Source organism: Bos indicus, chromosome 27 (genome assembly GCF_029378745.1).
Source record: "Bos indicus isolate NIAB-ARS_2022 breed Sahiwal x Tharparkar chromosome 27, NIAB-ARS_B.indTharparkar_mat_pri_1.0, whole genome shotgun sequence".
NCBI lineage: Eukaryota > Metazoa > Chordata > Mammalia > Artiodactyla > Bovidae > Bos > Bos indicus.
In genome coordinates this window covers 21,427,757-21,455,201 of record NC_091786.1, presented here as the reverse complement: position 1 = coordinate 21,455,201, position 27,445 = coordinate 21,427,757, and the positions used below count along the sequence as shown (strand labels likewise).

The 27,445-nt window shown below is 36.4% G+C and overlaps 1 protein-coding gene across 11 annotated transcripts in view; it reads left to right on the top strand.

Moving 5' to 3' along the window:
• TUSC3 (tumor suppressor candidate 3) overlaps window positions 1-27,445 on the top strand; it is a 216,802-nt gene that overhangs the window by 165,290 nt on the left and 24,067 nt on the right. For 8 of the 11 annotated variants that reach the window (XM_070781304.1, XM_070781297.1, XM_070781301.1 and 5 more), the window contains one exon: window positions 19,704-19,767. The exons of the other annotated variants lie outside the window; for them this stretch is intronic. In XM_070781304.1, coding sequence (XP_070637405.1) covers window positions 19,704-19,767 — 64 coding nt within the window. The remainder of the gene's footprint in view (window positions 1-19,703; window positions 19,768-27,445) is intronic. 11 annotated transcript variants of the gene reach the window in all.

The following is a 27,445-nucleotide window of genomic DNA, read 5'->3' as shown; positions in this document are numbered from 1 at the left end:
GGGACCCATCTCAGCATAATAAAGGCCATTTATAACAAACCCACAACTAACATCATTCTGAATAGTGAAAAGTTGAAAGCATTTCTTCTAAGATCCAGGAAGAAGACAAGGATGTCCATTCTTGCCACTTTTATTCAGCGTAGTTTTGAGAGTTGTAGCCACAGCAGTCAGCCTCCAAAAGGAAATAAAAGGCATTCAAAATGGAAAAGAAAAAGTAAAACTGTCACTGTTTGCAAATGACATGATACTCTATGTAGAAAATCCTAAAGACACTACCAGAAAACTACTAGAGCTCATCAATGAACTCGGTCAGACAGTGTGGTATTGGCACAAAAACAGAAATGTAGCTCAATGGAGCAGGATAAGAAGTCCAGGAATAAACTCACTCATCTATGGTCAATAAATCAGTGACAGAGAGGCAGGACTGTATGGAGAAAAGGCAGTCCCTTCAATAAACAGTGCTGCGAAGACTGGACAGCTACATATAAAAGAATTAAATTAGAGTAATCTTTACCACCATATACAAAAATAAACTCTATATGGATTAAAGACCTAAATATAAGACCAGATACTATGTTTTCCCAGAGGAAAACATATGCAGAACACTCTTTGACATAAACTGCAGCAGTATCTTTTCAACCCATCTCTTAAGAGTAATGGAAATAAAAACAAAAATAAACAACTGGAACTTAAACTCAAAAGCTTTTATATAGCAAAGGAAACCATAAACAAAAGGAAAAGACAACTCCCAGAACGGGAGGAAATATTTGCAAACAGTTTGACCGACAAGGGATTAATCTCCAAAATTTATAAACAGCTCATGTAGCTCAATGTGAAGAAACAGCCGGATCAAAATGGGCAAAAGACCTAAATAGACATTTCTCCTAAGAAGACAAATAGATGGCCAAAAGTCACATGAAAAGAGGCTCAACACTGCTAATTATCAGAGCAATGTAAATTAACTACAATGTGGTATCAACTTACACCAGTCAGAATAACCATCATTAAAAAATCAGTAACAATAAATGCTGGACAGGATGTGGAGAAAAGGCAACCCTCCTACACTGGTGGTAAGAATATAAACCAGTGCAACTACTACATAGAACAGTGTGGAGTTTCCTTAAAAAACTAAAAATAGAGTTACTACATAATCCTACAATCCCACTCCTGGGCACATATCCAAAGAAAACCATGGTTCAAAGGGATACATGCACCCCAGTGTTCATTGCAGTGCTGTTTACAGTAGCCAAGACGTGGAAGTAACGTAAATGTCCATTGGCAGATGAATGGATAGAGAATACGTGATGTGTGCATACACACACATAAACACACACACAATGGAATATTACTCAGCCCTTAAAAACAATGAAACAATGCCATTTGCGGTACCATAGTGGGCTTGGAGATTATTAGACTGAGTGAAATAAGTCAGAGAAAGACATGGTAGCACTTACGTGCAGAATCTAAAAAAATGACACAAATGAGCTTATTTACAAAATAGAAGCAGACATCAAAAAAAAAAAGTTATCAAAGGTGAAAGGTGAGGGGGAGGGATAAATTAGGAGTTTGGGATTGATGTATACATTTTTGTATTTTTGAAATAGATAACCAACAAGAAATACTGTGTAGCACAGGGAACTTTGCTTAAAATTCTGTAATAACCTAAATGGGAAAAGAATTTGTAAAAGAATAGACACATGTATATGTAAAACTTGCTGTATACAACTAAAGCTAACGCAACATTGCTAATCAATTATACTCTAAAATTAAAAAAAGGTACCGTACCATATACCACATATTTATGGTGTCTCTTGATGTATTATTTTATATCTGCCTCTTATTTTCATCTTAGAACCTAGTTCTATGTATTTTTTTTTAATCAAAAGGTTAGTTAAAGAAGGAAAGGAAGAAAATGTTATTTCCCATGAACAGCATTTTATTTTGAGGTGCAATTTCCCCAGGAAATGGAACAAAGACCCATTATACATAATCTAGCAAAGATATTTAACTAGGTACAAAAATACTGGTTCTTAAGTAAGCTTATTAAGATGGTTTTCTGCAAACTTCATTCATTATGTTGTACTTACCAGTCAAACAGATACAGACCCATGATGAGAATACTTAAGCATTTGAAATGTCAGTAGAAGAAGGTTCCATTCTGAAATTATGTTTGCAGGAGTGGAGAAAAGATAACACTATTATCAATGTTTTTGTGGTGCACACAGTTTTACATTGCTTATATTAAAATGTGGTTTGTAATATAAAACATGTTAATGCAATGGTAAATATTTCATAACAGGAACATAAAATCATAATTACTCCTTCTATGTGGATGACACATACATCACATTGAACTCTTGATTGTGCAGAGATCTGGTCATGAACATCTTCTTAACACCCTTCCACTGTACAACAATTTCAATACTTCACAAAACTAAAGTACTTCCAAAGAAGCATGTATTAAGCTGTCAACTGTATTTTATTCTTTATTCCATTATTTTGAGCTTTTAAATTTGGGAAATTAAGCTGCAGGTGAAGTCACAAAATTCATTCAGCCATCCAGAGCAACATTAAACAGTGATAACTAGAAGAATGCTAATCCTGATCATTGACTCATGTGAATTATATACATCCTCATCTGTTAGTGTCATTTTGGAAGTGGTACTGAATTTAGTATTTGATAAGTCATATTTCAGTTGGTTCAAAAGAAAATAGGAAGTACTCCAGATGCTAAGTGACCATACATACACTAAGATGAGAAGTCAGAAACGAAAATGATGTGTTTTAGAAGAAAGATAGCCTGACTAGAAAAGAGAGAGCAGCCAAATATTCACCCGTGTTACATTTGGAAACACTATACATAAAACTCGAGGATATGTAAAAACAGTGTAATCTATCTTGGGAGGTCAGGTAGGCAGATTTATTTACCACTGAAAAAAAGAAAGTTTTCTTTTAGTTGTATTTCTTGACAGCAATATACAGTTCTATTATTAGAGATAGCAAAGCCAACCTTGAAGCTTTTGCCCAAATCCAAGTATAACAAAACGAGAACACACTACTAGAAAAGTTATGTTTTGTGTATTTTTGACTATTTCACATACGTCTTAGCTCTTCTTTAGCAATCTGAACTTCTTACATGTATCTTATACATTCTTCACTTTTTCTCTGAAGTCTTACATTTTGTTTTCTTCATCAGGATTTAGCTCCAGGCAAACTCACGTGAACCATCTAAATATACCATATTTAGCATAGGAAAAACTTGAGTCATGTGAAAAAGTGGATGACGATGATGATCACAATGACCAACTACCTCTGAGGTGCTAGGAAATTGACATGTTGGCCTCCTTCAGTGTCTGCAGGGCCCTTATATGAAGTCGTTTCTCTCCCATCCCCTAATTACAAGTGGTAGCTGGGACTCAGGTTAGGCAGCTCGATCAAGTAGAGTAGCAATAGAACCCAGATCTGTGTAGCCTTGATTCACCATCACTGTGATCCGTAGCATGGTGACTTACCTTCATCTTGTCACGGTTCATTAAATTTGTGGCTTCTGGATTCACCTTCCTGGAAGTGACTTACAATCGTGTCTCCTTTCTGTTCAAACGTCCTCTGTGACTTCCTTATTCCTGTAAAATTAAAATCAGGCATACTTATTTCTGCCTTTTATCCAAGGCTCCTTCTACAGGTAGTGACAGCCTGCATTTCTGGCCTCATCTCTGACTACTTTCTTCCCAGCAGCGCCATCTACAGCCTATGCTGTCCTTAGCATAGTGCTCCTATCTGCACTTTCAGGAGTGCTTCCTCTTTTCTTCTCTCATCTGTTGAAATTACACTTAAGTTTCATGTAGTTTTGATGCTGTCTTCCAAGAGGCCTTGTCTGCTTCCGCATCCTTCCTCTTTTACAGTGCTTTGTTTGCTGCCACTTATACCACTTAATTTTTTTGCTTGCTTTGTATTTCAGGTACTATGGAATTATTTAAAGTAGATTATAAACTTCTTGAAGGCAAAAACTATGATTTTCTCATTTTTATGGTATCCTATGTAGGGTCTGGTACATCCTAAGCCTAGGTAAGTAAAAAGTAAGGATGGAAATGATCTCTGATCCCGAGTCTATAGTCAGTAATCCATCTGCTTTCTAAATGACTGGAGTAAAGGGTTTCAAATCAGCAGATTTGTTGAATACTCAGAAATGCCTGTGGCAGGAGAAAGCATTTGCTGAGAGGATGAAAAAATTACTTTTGAACCTCTCAACTGTTGTTTTTCCATTTATGTCTTAGAATGGCTGTATACACCCCCAGGGTACTTGTTAAATGCAGATTCCAGAAACTAGTATCCAGAAATGTACCCTACTAGCACAATCCCCAGTTTATTTACTTACATATCTGAGATTTTTTTTAATAGAAACATAACATAAATTTAAGAAAGTGCTTAAAATTAAATGCTTTAAATCATGTGTGGCTTAGTTCACTTTTTTTATTTTAATTATTTTTTAATTGAAGGATAATTGCTTTACAGAATTTTGTTGTTTCCTGTCAAACCTCAGTATGAATCAGCCATAGATACACATATAGTCCCTCCCTTTTGAACCCCACTTCCCATCTCCCCCCCACCATCCCACCCCTCTAGGTTGATACAGAGCCCCTGTTTGAGTTTCCTGAACCATACAGCAAATTCCTGTTGGCTATCTATTTTACATATGGTAATGTAAGTTTCCATGTTATTCTTTCCATACATCTTACCCTCTCCTCCCGAAACAGACATAGACAATACGCTTAGTTCATTTTAATGGAGAGAACACTCCTGTATAGCCAGCACCAGATCAAGAAGCAGAAGGTAGCCTGCATTCCAGCAGCCAGGCCACACTCCCCTTGCTAAGTCACTTCAGTTGTGTCCAACTCTGTGCGACCCCATAGACGTCAGCCCACCAGACTCCCTCGTATCTGGGATTCTCCAGGCAAGAACACTGGAGTGGGTTGCCATTTCCCTTCTCCAATGCATGCAAGTGAAAAGTGAAAGTGAAGTCGCTCAGTTGTGTCCAACCCTCAGTAACCCCATGGACTGCAGCCTTCCAGGCTCCTCCATCCATGGGATTTTCCAGGCAAGAGTACCTGAGTGGGTTGCCATTGCCCTTATTCACTAGCTAATCTACCCCTCAGGGGTTTCCTGTGTTTTGTATACAGGAAGTTTAAGGACTTCTGCCTCAGTGCAGGCCTGCTCCTGGTACTGCCATGTAATAAGCATCACTCCCCAAACCACATCCCCCTCTTCTTTTTCCTCCCTTTGTTTTCTTGTCATCTTCCCTCCATACCAGCTTTCTCCTTCATAATAAAAATTCATAACATTTTTCTTCTGAAAAAGTTTCTACCCAGTGTTGAATCCTTAAGCCCTAAAATCACATTTTGGGGTTCTCCCCCTTCTCTTGTACGGTTCCAGAATTAGTCTACTAGGCACAGAAGATTCTGTTTATTTTCCCCCCTCAAACATTACTTGGAAGATTGAAAGGATAAAAATTGAAAAGCATGTGTGCTATTGATTGTTTCTAAACCAAAAGCTTATCTTATTGTAGCTAAGCTGGTAAAGAATTCACCTGCAATGCAGGAGACCCTGGTTTGAGTCCTGGGTTGGGAAGTCCCCTGGAGAAGGGATAGGTTACCCACTCCAGTATTCTTGGGCTTCCCTGGTGGCTCTGATGGTAAAGAATCTGCTTGCAATGCAGGAGACCCAGGTTTGATGCCTGTGTTGGGAAGATCCCCTCCCAGGTTTTTTAGAGAATCCCCATGGATAGAGGAGCCTGGCGGACTACAGTCCATGGGGTTGCAAAGAGTTGGATGCGACTGAGCGACTAAGCACGTATATTTTAAAGAAAAAGAAAGGTATATATATATATTTTTTTAATTGCTTTAAGCATTAATTAAGGATTCAATATATATGGGATTCATATATATAAACTACATAAAATAGATAAGCAACAAGTATTTACTATATAGTGCAAGGAATTATACCTAATATCTTATAGTAACCTATAATGGAATATAATCTGCAAACACCCTGAATCAGTATGATGTACACTTGAAACTAACACAATATTGTAAATCACCTCTCCTTCAACTAAAAAAGGACTCAGTTTTAGAGTTTGTGATAGTTTAGATAAGTATATTGCACTGGGCAGGCCTGGTTTACTAAGCAAATTAAAGCTGTAAACAGTTTTGACTGAGTTTTGATTAGATTGCTCAATAAAATATTTCTAGGTGCACAGTATTACTTTGATTGTTATATCCTTAAAGATGATGCTAATTGCCAATATATTTTATCTTTTACTGAACAAGTTTTCCACTTTCAAAATTTTACTTGACAATTCATTATTCTGTTTGAGAATTTGTTTTTAAAATTATACCTTCCTTCTCTCCCCAGTTTGGTACAGTCAGATTGTTACTGTATTTTTAGGAACTAAAAGTAAATCATAAATACGAAAGTACAAATATATATTGCTGTGATTTGTTAAAGAAAACATTGCAGTAGCCACAATATGATATATTAATTCCATTTAAGTAGGATAAATTAGAATTGTGCAGCCATTTAAAAAAATATTTTCAAGAGGATAAAAATCTCATTAAGTTAATTTGTAGCACTTATAAATGATGCTGCTAGGACTGAATATTCTTTGTGTCATTTATACTCTTTTTGGAAAAGACCTATTTTTTGCTATATTTAAGACAAACATGTAGTAACTTCCTTGAAGAATAAGATCAGAGGGATAAAAGACTTTTAAAGGTTGTCTAATTCACTCTGTCTTCAGGCATGATATATATATTTTTTTAAACTCCTTTATTTAGAATGCCCATGCTGTCTATTCGTTCAGCACATTGGCTTCATATTTTCATTTTTTTCTCTTTAAATTCTATAACGTACTTGTTCATTTCACTTAAACTTCTCACTTGGGAACTACCTGAAACCTCATCGAAATTTTTAATAGTTCCAAATCCAAGCTTTCAGACTTGCAATTAATATCAATGAATTCAATTTCTTCTATTCTCTTATTCCTGCTTATTCTGCTGTTCCATCTTTGTCCATTTTCTTTGATTTCTCATATTTTCTGTTCTCTCACCCGCTTCCAAGGGACTTAACTGGTCCCCAAGAACACTAAGATCAACCTTTCTTCAGAATCTCCATCCACTTTTTCAAGCATATCCTCCTTGTCAATACCTTTTCCTGTAAGGTCTACTATCTACTTGGTTGCCACTTGTAAGATATTTTGGAAAATCATAAATAAAGTTTGATTTAATGTATTCCACGTGGTTTATTGTTAAAATTTCTCAGTAGCACACCTCTCTCCTGGTCTTTGCAGTCATAACATGACCTAATTGACTATGTGAGGGTTGTCTCTGCCCATGATCTCAGTTCATTTCTGGTCACTCCCAGTGTCCTTCCATCTGGCTTCTGTACCCATCACTCATCTGAAAATCACACTAGTTCACCAAGGATTTCCATGTTGTTAAATACCAGATGGACATTTTTCAGTCGTATAAAAAATCAGATTTGTACATAGCATTTACAAGCAATTCCTTAAAAAACTAAAAGTAGAACTACCATATGATCCAGCAGTCCCACTCCTGGGCATATATCCAGAAGAAAACCATAATTGGAAAATATACATACACCCAGTGTTCATTGCAGCACTATTTACAATAGCCAAGACATGAAACCAACTGAAATGTCCATCGACAGTGTATAAAGAAGAAGTGGTATATAAATACAGTTGAATATTACTCAGCTATAAGAAAATAATGAAATTATGCCATTTACAGTAACATGAATGGACCTAGAGATGGATGGTGTTAAAGGTTATCATAGTAAGTAGAGTAAGTCAGAGAAAGATGAATATCATATATACCATTCGTGTGGAATCTAATTTTTAAAAACGATAAATGAACATATTTATGAAACAGACTCGCAGACATAGAAGACAAACTTATGGTTACCAAAGGGGAAACTTGGCCAGGTGGGGATAAATCAGGAGCTTGGGATGAACATACACACACTATTATATATAAAATAGATATTCAACAAGGGCCTCCTATATAGCACAGGGAACTCTACTCATTATTCTGGGATAACCTATATGAGAAAAGAATTTTAAAAAAGGATGTGTGTGTGTGTGCATATGTGTGTGTGTATATAATTGAATCACTTTGCTATACACCTGAAACTAACACTGTAGATCAATGATACTCTGATAAAGTTAAAAAAATAATATAAAAGATACTCTGATGGAAAAATAAAGAATCAGTAAAATGTCATTTCAAATTCCTCCCAGTAGTGTTGGGTTTTAGGAAAAAAGTGCTTCCTTCCTGATTATAATGAAAAACTCATGGAAGAATTTTATTATAGATATGATGGAAAGACTCTTGTTTCTGTTCATTTTTTCTAAACAATATTTCTTCGAAAATATACCTCTTTAGAACTGACATATAATTTGCATACAGAAAATTGCAAAAGTCTTAAATCTATAGTTTGAGTTTTGACTGGGCTTAGCTATCCCAATACAAAATCTGTGGGTGCCTGGTTCCCCCCCATTGTGTATTTTTGATTAAGAACAAATCGGAGTAATCTATTATGAATTAGCCAGTTTAAAAAAAAAAAAAGCACAGTTAAAAGAAGCTTTTAGACTTTAAATCAATCATGTATACTTGCGGTGTCACAAACTCTCAATATGTGAGGCTAAGTTCACATTTTGATATTTGCAATCTCTCAGGTAAGATTTTTAAAATCTATAAAGAAAAAGCACATATTTTAAAAATGGAATTATATACCCCCCAAAAAATTTAGGTGTTAAAAATTAAGTACATATAAATACACAAGAACATTTGTAATACATTACTAACGATGGAGGGCTTCCCTGATAGCTCGGTTGGTAAAGAATCTGCCTGCAATGCAGGAGACCCTGGTTTGATTCCTGGGTCGGGAAGATCTGCTTGAGAAGGGATTGGCTACCCACCCCAGTATTCCTGGGCTTCCCTTGTAGTTCAGCTGGTAAAGAATCCTCCTGTAATGCAGGAGACCTTGGTTCGATCCCTGGATTGGGAATACATTTTTGAAATCTCTGGAGAGATATGATTTTTTCAATTATGTGCTTATAGTACATACTGATAACCACCAAATATCAATGTTTACTTGTTAAAATTTTTATTGGCAAAAATTTCTTAATAAATATTATTTAATGAGCCCAGTCTAAATTTGAGAAGAGTACACTGTGATTTTATTAATTTTAAATAACATTCACTCTACATAGTTGTTTAAAACATCACTTTTTCTCTAAGATATATATATATATAAAATATTTCCTGAGCTTAACTGTTCTTTATGCTATTTTGAGGAATTTAACTTCATTTGTTAGCTTCATCTAAGATGTTAAAAATACAGTTATTAATAAATGCTCTAGATTTTTAAAAAATTCCTAAATTACACTAAATATACAGAGTTTTACAATCATTTCACAGTTTACTTTAGGGTTTAAATATATTTTGTATTTAATTATTTTAAAATATGTTGAAGCAAGTATTTGAAGCCTGTTCTCTTTTTTAAAAAATTGAAATATTCTGTATTCTACAAGTAATATATCCTTTTTCCTGAGACAGTGGTATTCATGTGAGTTTTAAGTCTAGAATCCTAACATTATAAATCCGTATGTGACTAAGATACAGATGAAATGTTATAGACAGTATTATAATAGTTTAAGGGCATTAACTATTCATTACCCTGAGGCAAAGTTTTATTAAAAGAGGTAGAATTAGAGTTATTAAATCACACTAAATTTTGGTTACCCAGTAAGAATAAAGATTGCTCCTTGATATGGATCAGAAAGAAAAAAAAATGGAACAGCCTTAAGAAAACCCATACAGAGGTGAAAATGAGGACAGGATGTTTGGGGACCATAATTTTTTTTTAGATATAATTTTTAATGGAAATAGTGTTAGAAAAAGTGTACTTACTGTGGCATCCCAATCATGTCTTACCTTCAAACCCCTTCCCATCCTCTGTTAATTTCCTTGTCATTTTCCACCTGTTTAAAGTTCGCTCTGACTATTCCTAATGTATCTCTACATAATCTCTATTGAAATACCCTGTTTATAGTTAACCATCTTTGGAGCCTTTTCCTTCCATTTCACACTACAGTAATTTCATCTTTGTTTTTTTTTTTTAAACTTTACATAATTGTATTAGTTTTGCCAAATATCAAAATGAATCCGCCACAGGTATACACATGCTCCCCATCCTGAACCCTCCTCCCTCCTCCCTCCCCATACCATCCCTCTGGGTCGTCCCAGTGCACCAGCCCCAAGCATCCAGTATCATGCATCGAACCTGGACTGGCATCTCGTTTCATACATGATATTTTACATGTTTCAATGCCATTCTCCCAAATCTTCCCACCCTCTCCCTCTCCACAGAGTCCATAAGACTGATCTATACATCAATGTCTCTTTTGCTGTCTCGTACACAGGGTTATTGTTACCATCTTTCTAAATTCCATATATATGCATTAGTATACTGTATTGGTGTTTTTCCTTCTGGCTTACTTCACTCTGTATAATAGGCTCCAGTTTCATCCACCTCATTAGAACTGATTCAAATGTATTCTTTTTAATGGCTGAGTAATACTCCATTGTGTATATGTACCACAGCTTTCTTATCCATTCATCTGCTGATGGACATCTAGGTTGCTTCCATGTCCTGGCTATTATAAACAGTGCTGCGATGAACATTGGGGTACACGTGTCTCTTTCCTTTCTGGTTACATAATTGTATTAGTTTTGCCAAATATCAAAATGAATCTGCCACAGGCATACATGTGTTCCCCATCCTGAACCCTCCTCCCTCCTCCCTCCCCATACCATCCCTCTGGTTCATCTTTTATATTTCTCTAGAACTCACTGAACACATAGCTAAATTATAGAGTCCTTACTGAATACCACATAATTTAGTAGCTAATTAACTTCTGATCTGTTCACTCCAGTAGCAGTTTTCAGTAAGAAAGATACAGTTATCATCCCGATTTACAAAGAGGCAACTCAAGCACAGACTCAAATGTTGGCTTACTAATTCTAGAATGTTAAGCACACTGCCCTTATTTTGTCTGTATGGTTAGAGATCTCCATGTGCATGTTCCCATGTTTCTTTTTCAGCAAAAAAAAAAAAAAAAACCCACCATGTTTTTTACATGTACTTGTTTTCTCATTTTATGGAATACAGCTCTCTCACTGTTAAGTAATGACTAGATGGCTTGATTGATTAATCGATTGATTCAAAAGTGTTTGACTTTACTGCCAAGAGTTGTGGCCTCTAAGCAGTTTTAAATTTTCAAAGGTTTGTGAGCAGTAGACTGATGAAAGTGGAGATTTTGGAAGATTTAGCTAGAAATGAGAGATTGGAGACTAAAGATTAGAGTGCCCATAATCCAAGCATGATATGATAAACATCCATACACAGTCAGTTGTGTCAATGTAATAGAAAAAAGGCAAATATAGGGTAGAAAGTGTTCACTGGCATTACAATTGATGTAGGCAGAAATGGTAAAGTTGAAATTTGGATCATTAGAAGAATGGTTGCATTATTGACAGAAGCACAGAAGTCTGGCCAAGATAAATAATTTTGTGCAGAGAATAGTGACATGTTTGAAAAACATTTGGTTTTAGAGTATTAGGACATTCAAGTGAGATATTCAAGTAGATATATCCAATTAGTTGTTATACTACAAGATGTAACACTATAGTCCTGGCTAAGAAGGAGTCTTTCATACCAAGAGCTGTTGAATTGAAGAGTATGAATCATCTAAAGGAGAAATGTGAGAAGAGAAAGGAATGTCAACGACAAATGATGTAACTTATCTCTTCGCTATTTCAATTACAGAACCATTACTAATTAAAGTACGTTACCATTTTCAGTGACCTCTTTATTTTAATAAGCCCAAATATATAAACAAGTATGTGGATTTTGTTTTGAATTGATGTAGTCTCAATTTAACGTTCCATATAGTAGTATTTTATGTTATTTGATGCTTTTGAACTGTGGTGTTGGAGAAGACTCTTGTGGAGTCCCTTGGACTGCAAGGAGATCCAACCAGTCCATTCTGAAGGAGATCAGCCCTGGGATTTCTTTGGAAGGAATGATGCTAAAGCTGAAACTCCAATACTTTGGCCACCTCATGCGAAGAGCTGACTCATTGGAAAAGACTCTGATGCTGGGAGGGATTGGGGGCAAGAGGAGAAGGGGACGACAGTGGATGAGATGGTTGGATGGCATCACTGACTCGATGGACGTGAGTCTGAGTGAACTCCGGGAGTTGGTGATGGACAGGGAGGCCTGGCGTGCTGAGATTCACGGGGTCGCAAAGAGTCGGACATGACTGAGCGACTGATCTGATCTGATCTGATAATATATTTTATTTTTATTTATATTCATTGGGCTTTTCTCCCCTCCAGTTCCCTGCCCCCAACACACACACACATGTGCACAAACACCAGGCTATAAACCCTATGTGTGTGTGTTAGTCACTCAGTCGTGTCCGACTCTTTGCAACCCTGTGGACTGTAGCCCTCCATGCTCCTCTGTCCATGGGATTCTCCAGGCAAAACTACTGGAGTGGGTTGCCATTTCCTTCTCCAATAAACCCCACGAGGCCAGGGATTTTTGCTCTGTTCACTCTTATCTCAAGTGTCTAGAAATGTGCCTGTCACATATTAGACATTCAATAAATATCAGCTGAACAAACAGAAATAACGATAGCCAACACTTAAGGAAGGCTCACGTCATGTCATACTTTTCTGAATGCTATAAATTATTATAACATCCTTGATCTGCTGATGCAGAAACTGACCCACAGGTCGGTTAACACACCCCAGCCTACACAGCAGCCTGGTCTGTAACCAGATTCTCCAGCCGTCAGTGTGGTGCTTCTGTTGAAGACGATTGCTGTGTTTGGTTCTGTGAAGTCTTTATGGAAGAACCAGAAGCTGTATATTAGCCTCTAGATACAAAATACTAGTTATATACCTGGATTCACATTGTTAGTATACTGATTAAGTATGAAAGTAAATGCTACTGATTTGAAGCTTTCAAAGTAGTAAGCTTAAAGAAATAGAAAATCACACCCAAGAATTTGATGTCTCATTTGGCAGATTAGCAGGCTAAACCAGGCCCAGCCATCGTTAAACCCATTCTCAAGGCTTGCAGATCCAGGGTACTGTCAGCAGTGTTATATGGGTCTAATATCTGAGTCCTTATCAGTGTCATTTTCATTTCTGAGACAGGTTTCATTTATCATCCCATTGTGCTATGTTTCACATCAAATGTCAAGATAAAGTCTCTAATGTCAAAGATTTAGAGGCAGTGATTTTCCAGACTTGTTCATCAGAATGCAGTGATCCTGGACATCCAGAGAAAACGGATGGCACTGAACTTTTAAAGCAGATGGTGAACTGGCATTAGGTGAACTTTAGAGAGAGTATCACTCTAAGACAATATGCGAGAAGTTTCAAGGATATGAACTAAAGGCATCTGAAGAAACTGGACTAGAAAACCCATCACAGCAGGTAGTTCCACGTGATGCAATGGGATCCAGACTTAGCAATGTTTCACTCAGGTCGCAATCAGTGAGGAAGTGACAGGGAAAAATACCAAGTGCAAACAGTGATCAGGGAATTATCTAATAGACACACTACAAGACTCATCATTAAGGAATAATTGCCTAGCATCTCAGTTGCTTTCATCCACATGAATATGCTTTCATACAGAGGAATATCAAAGACTTATCATGGGAGCATTGAGAGGGAAGATGTGAATATCCATTTTCACAGATAATCCAAAAAAGAAAAATATGAGAGACTAGGTTTCAAAAGACAGTGGTCATTTTTCTGCTTATTTTTTGTTTAAATCCATTTTATAGACTTCTCTTGATAATATCTTTTTTTATCACCTAATAGGCCCATAAGTAACAACAACAACAAAAAATGATCTGTACAAGGAAAATGAATTAAGGAGAGGTTAAATGGCTTTCCTGGGGGAAATCATTCAATTCATCTGCAAAGTTAGAGTAGGGCAGAAAAACTATCTTCCTAGTGCATTTCTTATGCCAGTCACAGATACAAAATATTTAGTGATATGAAATGAGTGATTTTACTTTTTAACATAGAATAATGTGACTTTTAAGCTTCATGTTACATTGTATTTTGTTGTTGTTGTTCTTGTACTTTAGATTACATTTATAACAACATGAGAATAGTAATGTTCCTTGATGATTTTTTTGTAAAAGATAAAAAGGAAAAAAGCCCATATATACTTTTACTCTATTATACTTTTCATATATATCTAATATGACAGAGTTCCCAAAACATTTGCATTGTAGATCTACATATTCAGTGTATCTCATATCAAAAGCTATTCAGTTGGATTTTAAAATGAAGAATCTAACAAGTAACTTTTCATTTTGAACTTACTACTTTAGTTACCAAAAATATTCCATGAGAGTAATTCTACTAAGCATTCCAGGTTTCCTTTCATTGATGAATAGAAGAATTGATAAGTCTAGAAATGGGCTGTCAAGAAAATATTAATTACTAAAATGTACTTAGAAGCTGAGTCACAGGACCTTTTAAGTCAACCTCTGCTGTACACTTGAAAGAAACAGTCATACTATGTTGTCATATTATTTAACCTCTCAACGTTTTGAAAGCACAGTGAATATGAGAAGCTCTCTCGTCAGTCATAGTATCGGTTTTGTACAAAAACTAGAAAGTGCTTCTACAAGCATACGTTCTCCCCAGTAGCTGTCTCACTAGTGTCTGGGCTTTAGGGTAGTCTTACAGTCTCCTCAGAATTTTTCAGGCCTGCCTGCACTTTGGGTTCTCATTGCCTGACCTTCTAGGGAGGAGCAGTTGTGATGAACTATTTCCGCATATTCTGCTTAGGATTTCCTTAGAATTGATTGGAGCTTTTTGGTTTGGTTGTTCTGTGTTGTTACTTGTTCTCTCCCATACCTCCCCTGTTTACAGTACCTGACCTACTGATCTTATGGTCCCTGTGAATTCAGGTAAAGCTCCTAAGGAGAGGTGTGTCTCCACTGTACTAGCGGGGCTGACGCTTTTTTCGTAGAGAAGAGTTTGAATAAGACCAATCATACCTACCTAGCCTGGGGGAATCCAGCACAGTGGCATTCTTTGCCATCTGGCTGTAGGTAACCATCCCTATCTATGTCTCTTATTTCAGGCAAGTCCAGAAGGACTTGGCCGAGCTATTTATTGTCTGATCTATATCACACCTGCTGCTTGGTGTCACGGCCTTGTAAGGACCAGTGCTACCTCAGAGAAGTTTACCCAGTTTGATGTATAAGAAGACAACCTCAAAGAAAGGACTGGGACTATGTAACTATCAAGAAATAGAGAAATCTTTTATTAGACTCTCAGAGGGCTAAGTACCTCAGGATTTCCACTTGTTTTGCACCAACAGTGGTGATCCAGACACTCCCATTTGCCAACAGAAGCCTGCCCACCTGCTGCCCACTCTCACACTGTTTTTACTAAAGACGCAAGTAACTGGTTCCAAAGATCATAGAACCATACATTAGGAAGGTCACAGAATGCCTCGGAATACTTCTGTTATACTTAACACTAAATAAAAGAGTATATTTTGTCTTAATAGTTAAAGAAAATCTCTTCCTAGATGTTCGTCTTCTCACAAAGAAACTGAGAAAGAAATGATCAAGATTACTTCCTTTTAGTATTCTGGGTGCCTGAGCACACAAAGGAGACTCAGGACTATGATGTCATTACTGCATTGCTACAAACTTGTATATTTTAAAATAGCATCTTCTTTATTTAGAGTTATGTGGTTAAAAAAAAAGATTGACTATCATATATGAAAAATGGATCCCTCACTGTACGTAGGCTTTGATCAGGAAAGCTGTTGCTCTTCTACTGGCAGATCTTAAATAGCCAAGATTAAAGACACAAGTTTATTTAAGAGCAATGAGGAAACTCATTTGACTTCTTGGAAGTCCTGCCAAAAGAAATACAAGATTTTTCTCCTACATTCTGTCTTCACGTTGATAATAAATCATCATGTTTTTTTGCTGTTATAGTACTTCTGTTGCAGAGTGAGAATCATATGCTAGACAGTTGAGAGATTATCGCTTAAATATTTCCTTAAATTTCATGTGTCTGCTCTTGTACTGGAGGATAGTAAACAAGGTACAGAAAAAGCTGAAAGGATTCACACAGGTCATTTTTCCTGACGTATACACGAAGGGAAAGAGAATGAACAGAAATAAAGTTTACATTCCCTACTGATGAGTCCAGCTGCATGAAGAGATGGACAGGAAGAATCCACATGATAGTAAAAGATCATCACAGCAGTGTTTCCTCTAGCTATTGACAAGATCTTAGTTCATTGTACAATTGTGTATTTTTTTTTAAATTTTTTTTTTAAATTTTTATTCCTTTATTTCTCATGTGTTCCCCATCCTGAACCCTCCTCCCTCCTCCCTCCCCATACCATCCCTCTGGGTCGTCCCAGTGCACCAGCCCCAAGCATCTAGCATCGTGCATTGAACCTGGACTGGCATCTCGTTTCATACATGACATTTCACATGTTTCAATGCCATTCTCCCAAATCTTCCCACCCTCTCCCTCTCCCACAGAGTCCATAAGCCTGTTCTATACATCAGTGTCTCTTTTGCTGTCTCGTATACAGGGTTATCGTTACCATCTTTCTAAATTCCATATATATGCGTTAGTATACTGTATTGGTGTTTTTCCTTCTGGCTTACTTCACTCTGTATAATAGGCTCCAGTTTCATCCACCTCATTAGAACTGATTCAAATGTATTCTTTTTAATGGCTGAGTAATACTCCATTGTGTATATGTACCACAGCTTTCTTATCCATTCATCTGCTGATGGACATCTAGGTTGCTTCCATGTCCTGGCTATTATAAACAGTGCTGCGATGAACATTGGGGTACACGTGTCTCTTTCCCTTCTGGTTTCCAATTGTGTATTTTAAAATGAAAGAAAGGACCAAAAGTGCTCTTGTGGATTTGATGTTAAGCTGAAAGTGGCATTTGGATAACACCAGACAATATCAAATCTAAGTTTTTATTTGCCGTTTTCTTGGTGTCATAAAATGTTTTTTAGTCAGTCATGTCCGACTCTTTTGCAACCCCATGGCCTATAGCCCACCAGGCTCCTCTGTCCATGGAATTTTCCAGGCAAGAATACTGGAGTGGGTTGCCATTTCCAAGTTAAATAAATATTTAGGATTAAATTTCCATGAGTTACTGACATTTCCCTTGTCAGAATTCATAAAAATCACAGGTGGAAAGAATATAAATGAACATCATGCTTGCTGAAGTTGTAAAGGAATTACTCAGTGTTCCTTCTTCCAAAGTATTTTCAAAGTACATGCATCAGTTAAATACATATATTAAAGACTAGCTTAAAATGGTGAGCTTAGTTAGATTTTAATTGTGTTAAGCATTGCTTTAGGTAACCCTGTAAATGAAACATTCCCTCCAAGGTCAGCACTTAAGACCTCTAGAGTGCTTGTTTGTTCTTTTATTCTTGTTTTTGCTCTTCTGACTTTTATATGTGCCAGTAATGTCTCTGTCGCACTCTGGTAGACAAAATGTGTTCTCACAGTTTGAATGTGTAAGCTTGTGAAAGCATTTTTTTGGATTTGTTTGTTTCATTTTGTTTGCTGTTTGTTACACTTGATATCCCCATTGCCTAAATAAGTGCATAGTATCTGCACTGTGGTTCTAATCCAAGTTCCTCGCAGTTGTCACATACATCTGGGCATCTTATTCTGTGTTGTTATAGTCAGATATTTCAGTCAGTCACATAAATGTTGATTTTTAATTCCTTTAATGGTCAACATTTAACTGTGATCACCAGTAAAAACTTTTATAAAACTTTCCACTAGGTTTTTCTTCCTGTCTTTTGCTAAGTTATTATATGATGGAAAAGGCATGGACCTTGGAGGTCAAACCCAGGTTGCTCTCCAAATTTCACCAGTTACTAGTTGTGCAATCTTAGTTCATTTCTCTAAATCTCAGTTTCCTCGTTTGGAAGACAGAATAACATCTATTTTATATAGTTATTAAGAAGATATGATGGGATAATCTATATGAAGCATCCTGTCAAGTGTCCAGCAAATAACTAAGTATCGATAGTATAGTGAATATGAGCTCAGGATCTGAAATCACACAGACCTAATTTCAAATCTCAGATTTTACACACAGCAGATGCGAAAACTTAAGCAATTTTTCACCTCTGTTGAGCCTCAGTTACCTTATTGATTAAGTGGCTGTAATAAAAATACCTTTGTTATGACTACTAGAACTAAATGGGCTATTGCATGTAGAACTTGTGTTAAATACAAAATGAGTGCTTAATAAATAGTTGTTATTAGTACTTGGTATCACTGTATTTGGTATTATCTATGCTGCTATAGTTATTAGAATAATAAAACCTTCATTTCTGTGATATGAGAGTCTTAGCTTCTAATCAGACTTAAATAATATATAACACATTGCTTATAGTATTTGTATTGCTACACTGTTGTCAATATAGTAATATTTAATAAAATAGAAAATATATGTGACAATATTCCTCATAAGCTATAATGTAAATAAACCACACATGGCTGTTTTTAGTTGGTTTGCTTGAAGCTGTTCTTTAAAAATATATCCAAATACACGTTTGAATGAGGCAGCTGCACTACGAATGATTGAGAAATTAGAGATGGAAACAAAGGTAGCTTAGACTGAAGTACCAAAAGCAGTCTCTACATGAAAATACCAAGACAAAATTGATAACAATACACACAAGACTGTACATGCTTCAAAAAGATCAGAGGACTCAGTTAATCCAGTTCCTAGTTTTATGGATGAGGGGATATTGAATAATTGAGAGACTGGGTGACATACCAGGGTTAAGGACAAAAAGGAATAATGTCCTGACTTTTAGTTAAATACTTTTTCCATGAAAGCCAAACTACTGTGGGAATCAGGTTTTCAGAAGCAAAATAATCCTGCATGGAGATTTTTGTCAAATTTCTATAATTGACTGGTATCAACTAATATAGTTCTTACCAGGTATAGGAAACTATACCTTTCTCAATAGGATGAAATAATTTTAATAATTATGTTTTGAAAAAATCAGTTTAAAATAAATGCGTTTGTAAAGCTATCTCCTTAATTTAAAAACTTTGATAGTATAGAAAAGAGTCATTAACTTTTGATTGGTCATTTTTTATTTACTTTAAAGGATATAGAGTCATTAATCTTAGTTCCTCTAATCTGTGTGTTACACTATATTAAGTATATTTTATGGAGGCTCTGGAAGAATCATTACAGTTGGTGTATGTTTTTGTGGTAAACCTTTTAACAAATTATACTAAGTTTACTTCTGATAGTAGGTTGCTTTCTACAGTTGACAGTGGCATCAGCCACCAGGGCTTCTTCTGTTCTAGTTAACTGAGAATTATTTTATTCAAAAATAACTAATTATTTCATTCCAAAACCATAAATAGGAGCTTAATTCATAGCTTCATCCATTGTTAATCTTCAAGGTATAGAATTATACAAAGAAAAAGCTGCCAAAACCCTGCTTTTCCCCAGATTGTAATTTTTTGCTTCTCTGTCTTGTTTTATAGAGCTACATTCATGGGAGCAGCCAGGTCCAATTCGTGGCAGAGTCACACATTATTCTGGTACTAAGTATCCTTTAAAGTACTGATGGGTTGAGAAGAACAAAGCAGAGCTGCATGCTATCAAATTGATTTTTTTCCTAACAAATAATCAAGACTTTTGAGACATTAAATTTTAAACTTTACCATGTGACTAATTTTCCAATTCCTATGCTATTTTCTCTTACCATGTAATTTTTAAAATTCTAAATCATTAATAGGTTATAATTTTCTTTTTTTACTGACTATTGAATTTTGAAGTATAGCTTTTGATTATCTCTGGCTAGAGTTTTTTTTTGTGATGTCTGTATGGTTTTTCCCTTTAGAATCTTAATGGGGAAGGAAAATAAAGTGTTCTATTACATAAAAAGCAGGATAAAGAAATTATCTTAATTCCCTTAAATGTTATAGTAAATGAGAAGAGGAAGATTTAGGATAATTAGACAACTTTTTGGAACATGGAAGACTAAATGTTATGAATTAGATAATACAGTACAATTTATGGTTTAGAGGTAGAAGGGTGAAGAAGACAGCAAAATAGCAAAGAGGTACGATTCATTTCTCAAAAAGAAAATTACATATTACTAAAAAGAAGAGGAGAAGGCTTTGGCACCCCACTCCAGCACTCTTGCCTGGAGAGTCCCATGGGCGGAGGAGCCTGATAGGCTGTAGTCCATGGGGTTGCTAAGAGTCGGACACGACTGAGCGACTTCCCTTTCACTTTTCACTTGCGTGCATTGGAGAAGGAAATGGCAACCCACTCCAGTGTTCTTGCCTGGAGAATCCCAGGGACGGGGGAGCCTGGTGGGCTTCCGTCTATGGGGTCGCACAGAGTCGGACATGACTGAAGCGACGCAGCAGCAGCAGCAGAATGAAGTAAGGTTAATTTTGGGGCACACAGTTATACTTTGGGGGAACACTGACATTTGTGTGAGTCCTGTGGAAACGTTTGTATGTTAAGTTTATAGTGTTGAATGTACTGAGTCATTGTCAGGATCTAAAGTGTGCCTTATAGTGTCGTTTATAAAATTCAATTACTCTCCAGGTTACCAAGGTTCATCTTCAAATAAAGCAGTCTAGACCCAATTTTCTAGTATCTGATACAACCATAACTATTTAAACCTTTAAGGATTCTTAGAACTCTACTAGAGCAAAACCTCATTTTATAGCTAGGAAAACTAAAACCCACAAAATTTAATTGCCTTGCCTTAGTTTGGAGAAAGAACTGTATTTTTTCCTAGACATACATACCTTTGGTACAGGTTACTTTACAGACTAGGCAAAGTAAGAGAATATTCAAACTGTCAGCATCACTACTCTTGTGCTTTGGGGCCACTAAAAACAGCGTCACCTGAACACAGCCCTGCGACCCCACGACAGCTGATCTGGTAACAGGATGGCTGCTGAGTGACACTGAACAGGTAGTGAATGCAGGGTGGACACTCTGGACAGAGGGACAGTTCACATCCAGAGGAACAGGGCAGGAAAATGTGAGATTTCATCATGCTGCTAGAATGGCATTTGAATCTTACTTTAAAACTTACGAATTATTTCTGAAATTTTCCATTTAATGTTTTTTGGACTGTGGGTAACTGAAACCGTAGAACGTGAACCTACAGAAAAGGGGAAATACGTTTTGCAGGCTAACTTTTTGGTTCTTATTTGTATAGTTTTTTTTTTTTTCTTCTGTTTTCAATCCATGATGTAGCATTTTAGCAATATACTTCTTTCAGAGCAGCTATTAAATCAGAAATACCTAGCAAAAGGAATGAAAAGGTATATTGAGACCATCATTCCATTGTATGGCAGGAATTCCCCAACGTTTCATTTCATGGCTCATTGACCTCAAGCTGAGATTTAGGACGCAAAGAAATTTTACAAACAGTATGAAGTCTTCCATGTAGATTTTTAACAGTAAAATGTATTATCTTTCTGCTGCTAGTAACTATTTGTTGCTTTATCGCTGCTGTTCTTTTTATTTGCCTGTATCTATGAAAAGAGAAAATGTCTTAAAATGGTGGGCTCATTAAAATCAACAAAAGTTTAGAAGAAGCCATTATATAATAATTTCTGATTTTACTTGGCAGTATCTACTAATTTTTTAAAACTTACTTTATAATTTTTTTTTTTGTAATTTGCATGTATGTTTTTATGTGGTGGTTTAGTCGCTAAGTCGTGTCTGACTCTTGCAACCCCATGGACTGTAGCCCTCCAGGCTCCTCTGTCCATTGGATTCTCCAGGCAAGAATACTGGAGTGGGTTGAAAAAATGCAAATTCCAGGTGGTAACTTCTTGTTTATCTTTGGAGAAAATTTCTGCCTTTTGGTTTTCTCTTCCTAATTTAGTAAGCCAGATCATTAGATGCAGTTGCTACATACAAAATTTTATTTTAAAAAATCTAAGAACAAACAGATGGAGTCATTTGATGTCATAGGTTATAGAATGACATTTAGTAGAAATAAGATTTTTCTCCATTAGTAGTCTTTTATTTCAGTACCCTATTTAGGAGGGAAAAAAAAATCCTAAGTAGTCTTTGAGAGGAAGTTATTTTTAAAAATAATAAAAAATGTTATGACATTTTAATAAAGAATATATGAACTAAGGCTAATATATAAATCTCTATATTTTTCCAAATAAAATATTTTTTAAATTTTTCATTCAGTTATGTTTTAACACCTGTTGTAAATATATTTGCTGTTTGCAAGAAGGTAGGCTGATAGGACCAGTACTCTTGCCTGGAAAATCCCATGGATGGAGGAGCCTGGTGGGCTGCAGTCTATGGGGTCACTAGGGGTCGGACACGACTGAGCGACTTCACTTTCACTTTTCACTTTCATGCACTGGAGAAGGCAATGGCAACCCACTCCAGTGTCCTTGCCTGGAGAATCCCAGGGACAGTGGAGCCTGGTGGGCTGCCATCTCTGGGGTCACACAGAGTCTGACACGACTGAAGCGACTTAGCAGCAGCAGCAGGCTGATAGGAAAATAATTTTAATTAGTATGAGGCATCAAGAGGCAACTTGATGCATCGAAAAGTTGAATTGACTTTTTAGCCAGGTTTTTATACAGTAGAAAAGGACTTCACCCCAGGTGGAGAATGAGTGAGCGAGACTATTCCAGTGGAAGGTGTAACAGGTAGAAAAACATAAAATGAAAGAGTATTCACAGACTGTGCAGGGCAGACTGATGAAAGGTTAGTTGGCTGGATAATAAATATCTTTCCATACGTTGCTAAGAAATTTGAATCTGATCTAAATTCACCAAGACATGTTCTACATGCTAGTGGAAACCAGACACATGAGTTCTCGGATTGGCTTTACTGTCAAGTATACAAATTCTGACCTATCCTTTAATTCTGCACATCCTCTAAATTCTGGGATGTCAAGATGACATGAGATAAATATCAATTAGGAGTAAAGGTTCTCATATAAAAGGCAAAGATTACACTAGCAGTAACAACTGTTTCTAAATATTTAAAAATATGTGTTTTTATAAAGATCACATTTGCTTTTCCTATGAGAAAAACATTTGTTTTCCATCTATTATGAGAGTATAGTTTTACTCTGACTTATTTTCAGTCTATGATAGACAGCAAATGTTTCTTTTAATGTGTTATATCCAAGGAGAAACATACTACAGAAAAAAATTAATGATGGATACAAGTTGAAGATATTTTAGATAAAGTCTATAATATGCTGACTTTTTCCCAACATTTGTTCACATTTATCTTTAAACTGACAATCCTGGGTCTCTTCTTAGGAGCCATCGTAAACGTAACATCATTTGTGATTGAGAATGGATTGTAATGTAATGCAAATATATGTGCATTTCTGTGCACATTCATTTCTAGGATATTCATTTTCTGTGGATTTTGTTATTTACACAAACAGCAGCTCCTGTTTTATGTAGGATCATGTCAATATTTTGACTTTTTTAGCAGTAAGAAAGTGATTGACAAGATAAGCAGGGGACTGGAGAGTAATAGCTGAAGTGTATAATGTTATGATATTAATCAATACAGATGTGCAAAGTTATACATGAAGTAGAACAAAGGTGTGTGTGTGTGTGCGTGTGTTTGTGTCTATGTAGGCACAGACATTAATCTCAGGACAATAGAAAAAGTTTCAGGAACATTACCATTTAGCTGGTATATATTTATATCTCTTAATGTTGAGATTCTTTAATAAGGCTTAGTTAAATGGTTACACCCATCAGTTTATGACAGAAAAGTATCTGTTATTCCAGAGTTTGACACAGAATCTCTCAGAGATTTGTAAGAGCTTTCATTAATCAGTCAGCCTTCCACCCAATAAAGGAAGCCCTACACATTAACTCTGGCAGATGTTACAGTCAAAGCTTTTTCCTGTGTTTATAAATCAGTACATCATCTAAAAATGTTTACATTACAAATGTGATTTTTCCCCCAAATGATAACTATTATGTAGGCTCTCTTTTACCAAAAATTATTTTCATTGACAAAATAGAACTTGACCTAAATAATTCTCAATGCTCAAAGCTTTTAAGCTCAAAAGTATTTTTAGATAAAAGAGGAGGGTTGGCTAGTTTAAGCCATTTAGTGTAATTCACGTATCTCAGTTACAGCCATCAAGTTTAAAGTAGGTTCACAGGTCTTTCCTTGTTAATGACTAGAAAACTCACTTTTGCAGGAAACATTCTAAGTAAAAAACTCACACTTAGTTCCTGACCCTGCTGCCCTCTAATAAAGTATTTTATATTGGGGTTGTACATAACACCTATATCTAATAATCTTTTTGCTTTAAAGTTCCTACTTTGAGATCATGTGTACAAGGATTTTTGCATTTCTTTATTTTCACATAAGAGCAAAGCTAACTTCCTCTCAGACATAACAGTTTAGAGTATCTTCGGCACTGTCTCAGATCCTCTATAGCAGGGGTTGGCAAACTAGGACCAGTGAGGTTCAATTCCAGCCTGACTGATATTTTTATAAATTAAGTTTTATTGGAACACAGCCACACCTATTCATTTGTGAATTGTCTGTGATTACTTTGCACTACAGTAGCAGAATTGAGTAGTAACAATACACCATACAGCGTGCATAGCCCCAAATATTTACATTCTGGGCCTTCACAGAAAAAGTTTGCAAACTACTATTATGTAGAGTATAAATAATAGAAAACAAAACCCTACAACCTTATTACCCCAAGACAGTTGCTTTTAACTTTTTATTATCTTTCTTTCCCTGAATTTCTCTTATTATTTGTAAAGAGATGCAATTATACTGTTAAGTGCATTTTCACTTGATATAAAATTTTATGCTTAGTATAAAGATATACATTGTTAAACAGATTTAACTATTTTGTTCCTTTGCTGTTCCCTCATCATTTTCTTCTAACCCTGTTACCATCCTGCTTCAATTCTTCTGTGTTCTTTTGGTTTGTACCTTTTACTCACTAACTTTGTGGCTTTGCACAAGTTACTTGGATCTCTCTGATGGCTTCAGTTTTCTTATGTGTAAACTGAGGATTACAATCATGTATATCAGAGCCTAGTTGGTACTGGGTAAGATAGTGAACAAAATAAACTCCCTACCCTTTGGGCACTAACATTGTAGTGATAGGAGAGAGACAGTAAATGAATTAAAAAGATACAAGTTCTAAATTTCTTTTAAAAAATAATGTTAATAGAGAAAAATAAAGCAAGATAAGAAGTACAGTGTTCAAAGGAGGCTTCTCTACTGTCATTTGATCAAAAACCCAAAGGAAGTGAGGGAGTGAGTTATACGGACATTCAGGGGAATAGCATTCAGATAGAGAAATAGCAGGTGCAAAGATCCTGAGGCAGAGGGTTCTTCTTGTTGAAAAAATACCAAGGACACGAATAAGAGCCAACAAGGGCAGAGCGGTATAGAAGTGGATCAGGGTACAAATGAGGTGCCACCTGGAGGTCATTTTGAGGTCTTCAGATGATTAACTTTCCATCTCACTATGAGTAGAGAGTACTCTGAGGAAAACCATGACATTACCTGCCTTATGTTAAAGATATAGAAAGTCCATACTGCCCAAAGCAATCTGTAGATTCAGTGCAGTTCTTTTCAAAATACTAGTGCCATTTTTCACAAAACTAGAATAATTAAAATTTGCACAGAACTGCATAAGACCCTGTTTAGCCAAAGCAATCATGAGAAAGAACAAAGGTGTAGGTATCACAGACCCTGATTTCAAACTGTATTAAAAAGCTGTGTGGCTTCCTTGGTGGTCCAGGGGTTAAGAATTCACCTTGCAATGCAGGGGACACCAGTTCAGTCCCTGGTCTGGGAAGATCCCACATGCCACAAGGCAAATAAGCCCTTGTGCCATAGCTACTGAGCCTACAATCTGGAGACCATGAGCCACAAACACTGAGCCCATGTGCTGTAATTGCTGAAGCCTGCATGCCCTAGAACACATGCTCCGCAACGAGAGGAGCCACTGCAACGAGAAGCCCACGCACCACCAGAGAGTAGCCCCTCTCTCCACAACCAGAGAAAAGCCCACACAGCAACCAAGACCCAGCACAAAACACTATGGTAATAGAAACGGTATGCTATGCTATGCTATGCTATGCTAAGTCACTTCAGTAGTGTCCGACTCTGTGTGACCCCATAGACGGCAGCCACCAGGCTCCCCCGTCCCTGGGATTCTCCAGGCAAGAACACTGGAGTGGGTCGCCATTTCCTTCTCCAACGCATGAAAGTGAAAAGTGAAAGTGAAGTCGCTCAGTCGTGTCCGACTCTTAGCGACCCCGTGGACTGCAGCCTACCAGGCTCCTCCGCCCATGGGATTTTCCAGGCAAGAGTACTGGAGTGGGGTGCCATTGCCTTCTCTGAGAAACGGTATAGAATCAGCACAAAAATGGAGACACATATCAACAGAACACACTGGAGAGCCCAATATAAACCCATGCACTTATGGTCGATTAAGCTACAAAAAAGAAAGAATATGCAGTGGGAAAAATACAGCCCCGTTAATAAATGGTGTTGGGAAAACTGGACAGCTACATGCGGAAGAACGAAACTGGACCACTCTCTCACACCATATACAAAATAAGGTCAAAATGAATTAAAGACTTAAAGGTAAGACCCGAAAGCATAAAATTCCTCAAAGAAGACACACAGGCAGGATGCTCTTCGCCATGGGTCTTGGCAATAATTTTTTCGCTCTGTCTCCTTAGGCAAGGCAAACAAAAGCAAATATAAACAAGTGAGACTACATCAAATTAAGAAGCATTTTGCACATTGGAAAAAAAGCCATCAACAAAATGAAAAGGTAGCTTACTGAATGGGAGAAGATATTTGTAGTTTATATATCCAATAAGCAGTTAATATCCAGATACACAACTCATACAACTCAGTATCAAGAAACAAACAACACAGTTTAGAAATAGATGGAGGACTTGAGTGGACTAAACTCTTTTCTAAGGAAGACATAATTCCAACAGTCACATGGAAAGACAGTCTAAATCACTAATCATCAAGGAACTGCAAATAAAATCCAAGTAAGATACCACCTTACACCTGTCAGAATGGCTGTCATCAAGAAGACAACAAATAAACCTTGATGAGGATTGGAGGAATCTCATTTGGTACAGCCACTATGGGAAACAGTATGAAAGTTTCTAAAAAAATAAAAATAGAACTAGCATATGATTCAGTAATTTTCTGAATATTTACCTGAAGAAAATGAAAACTA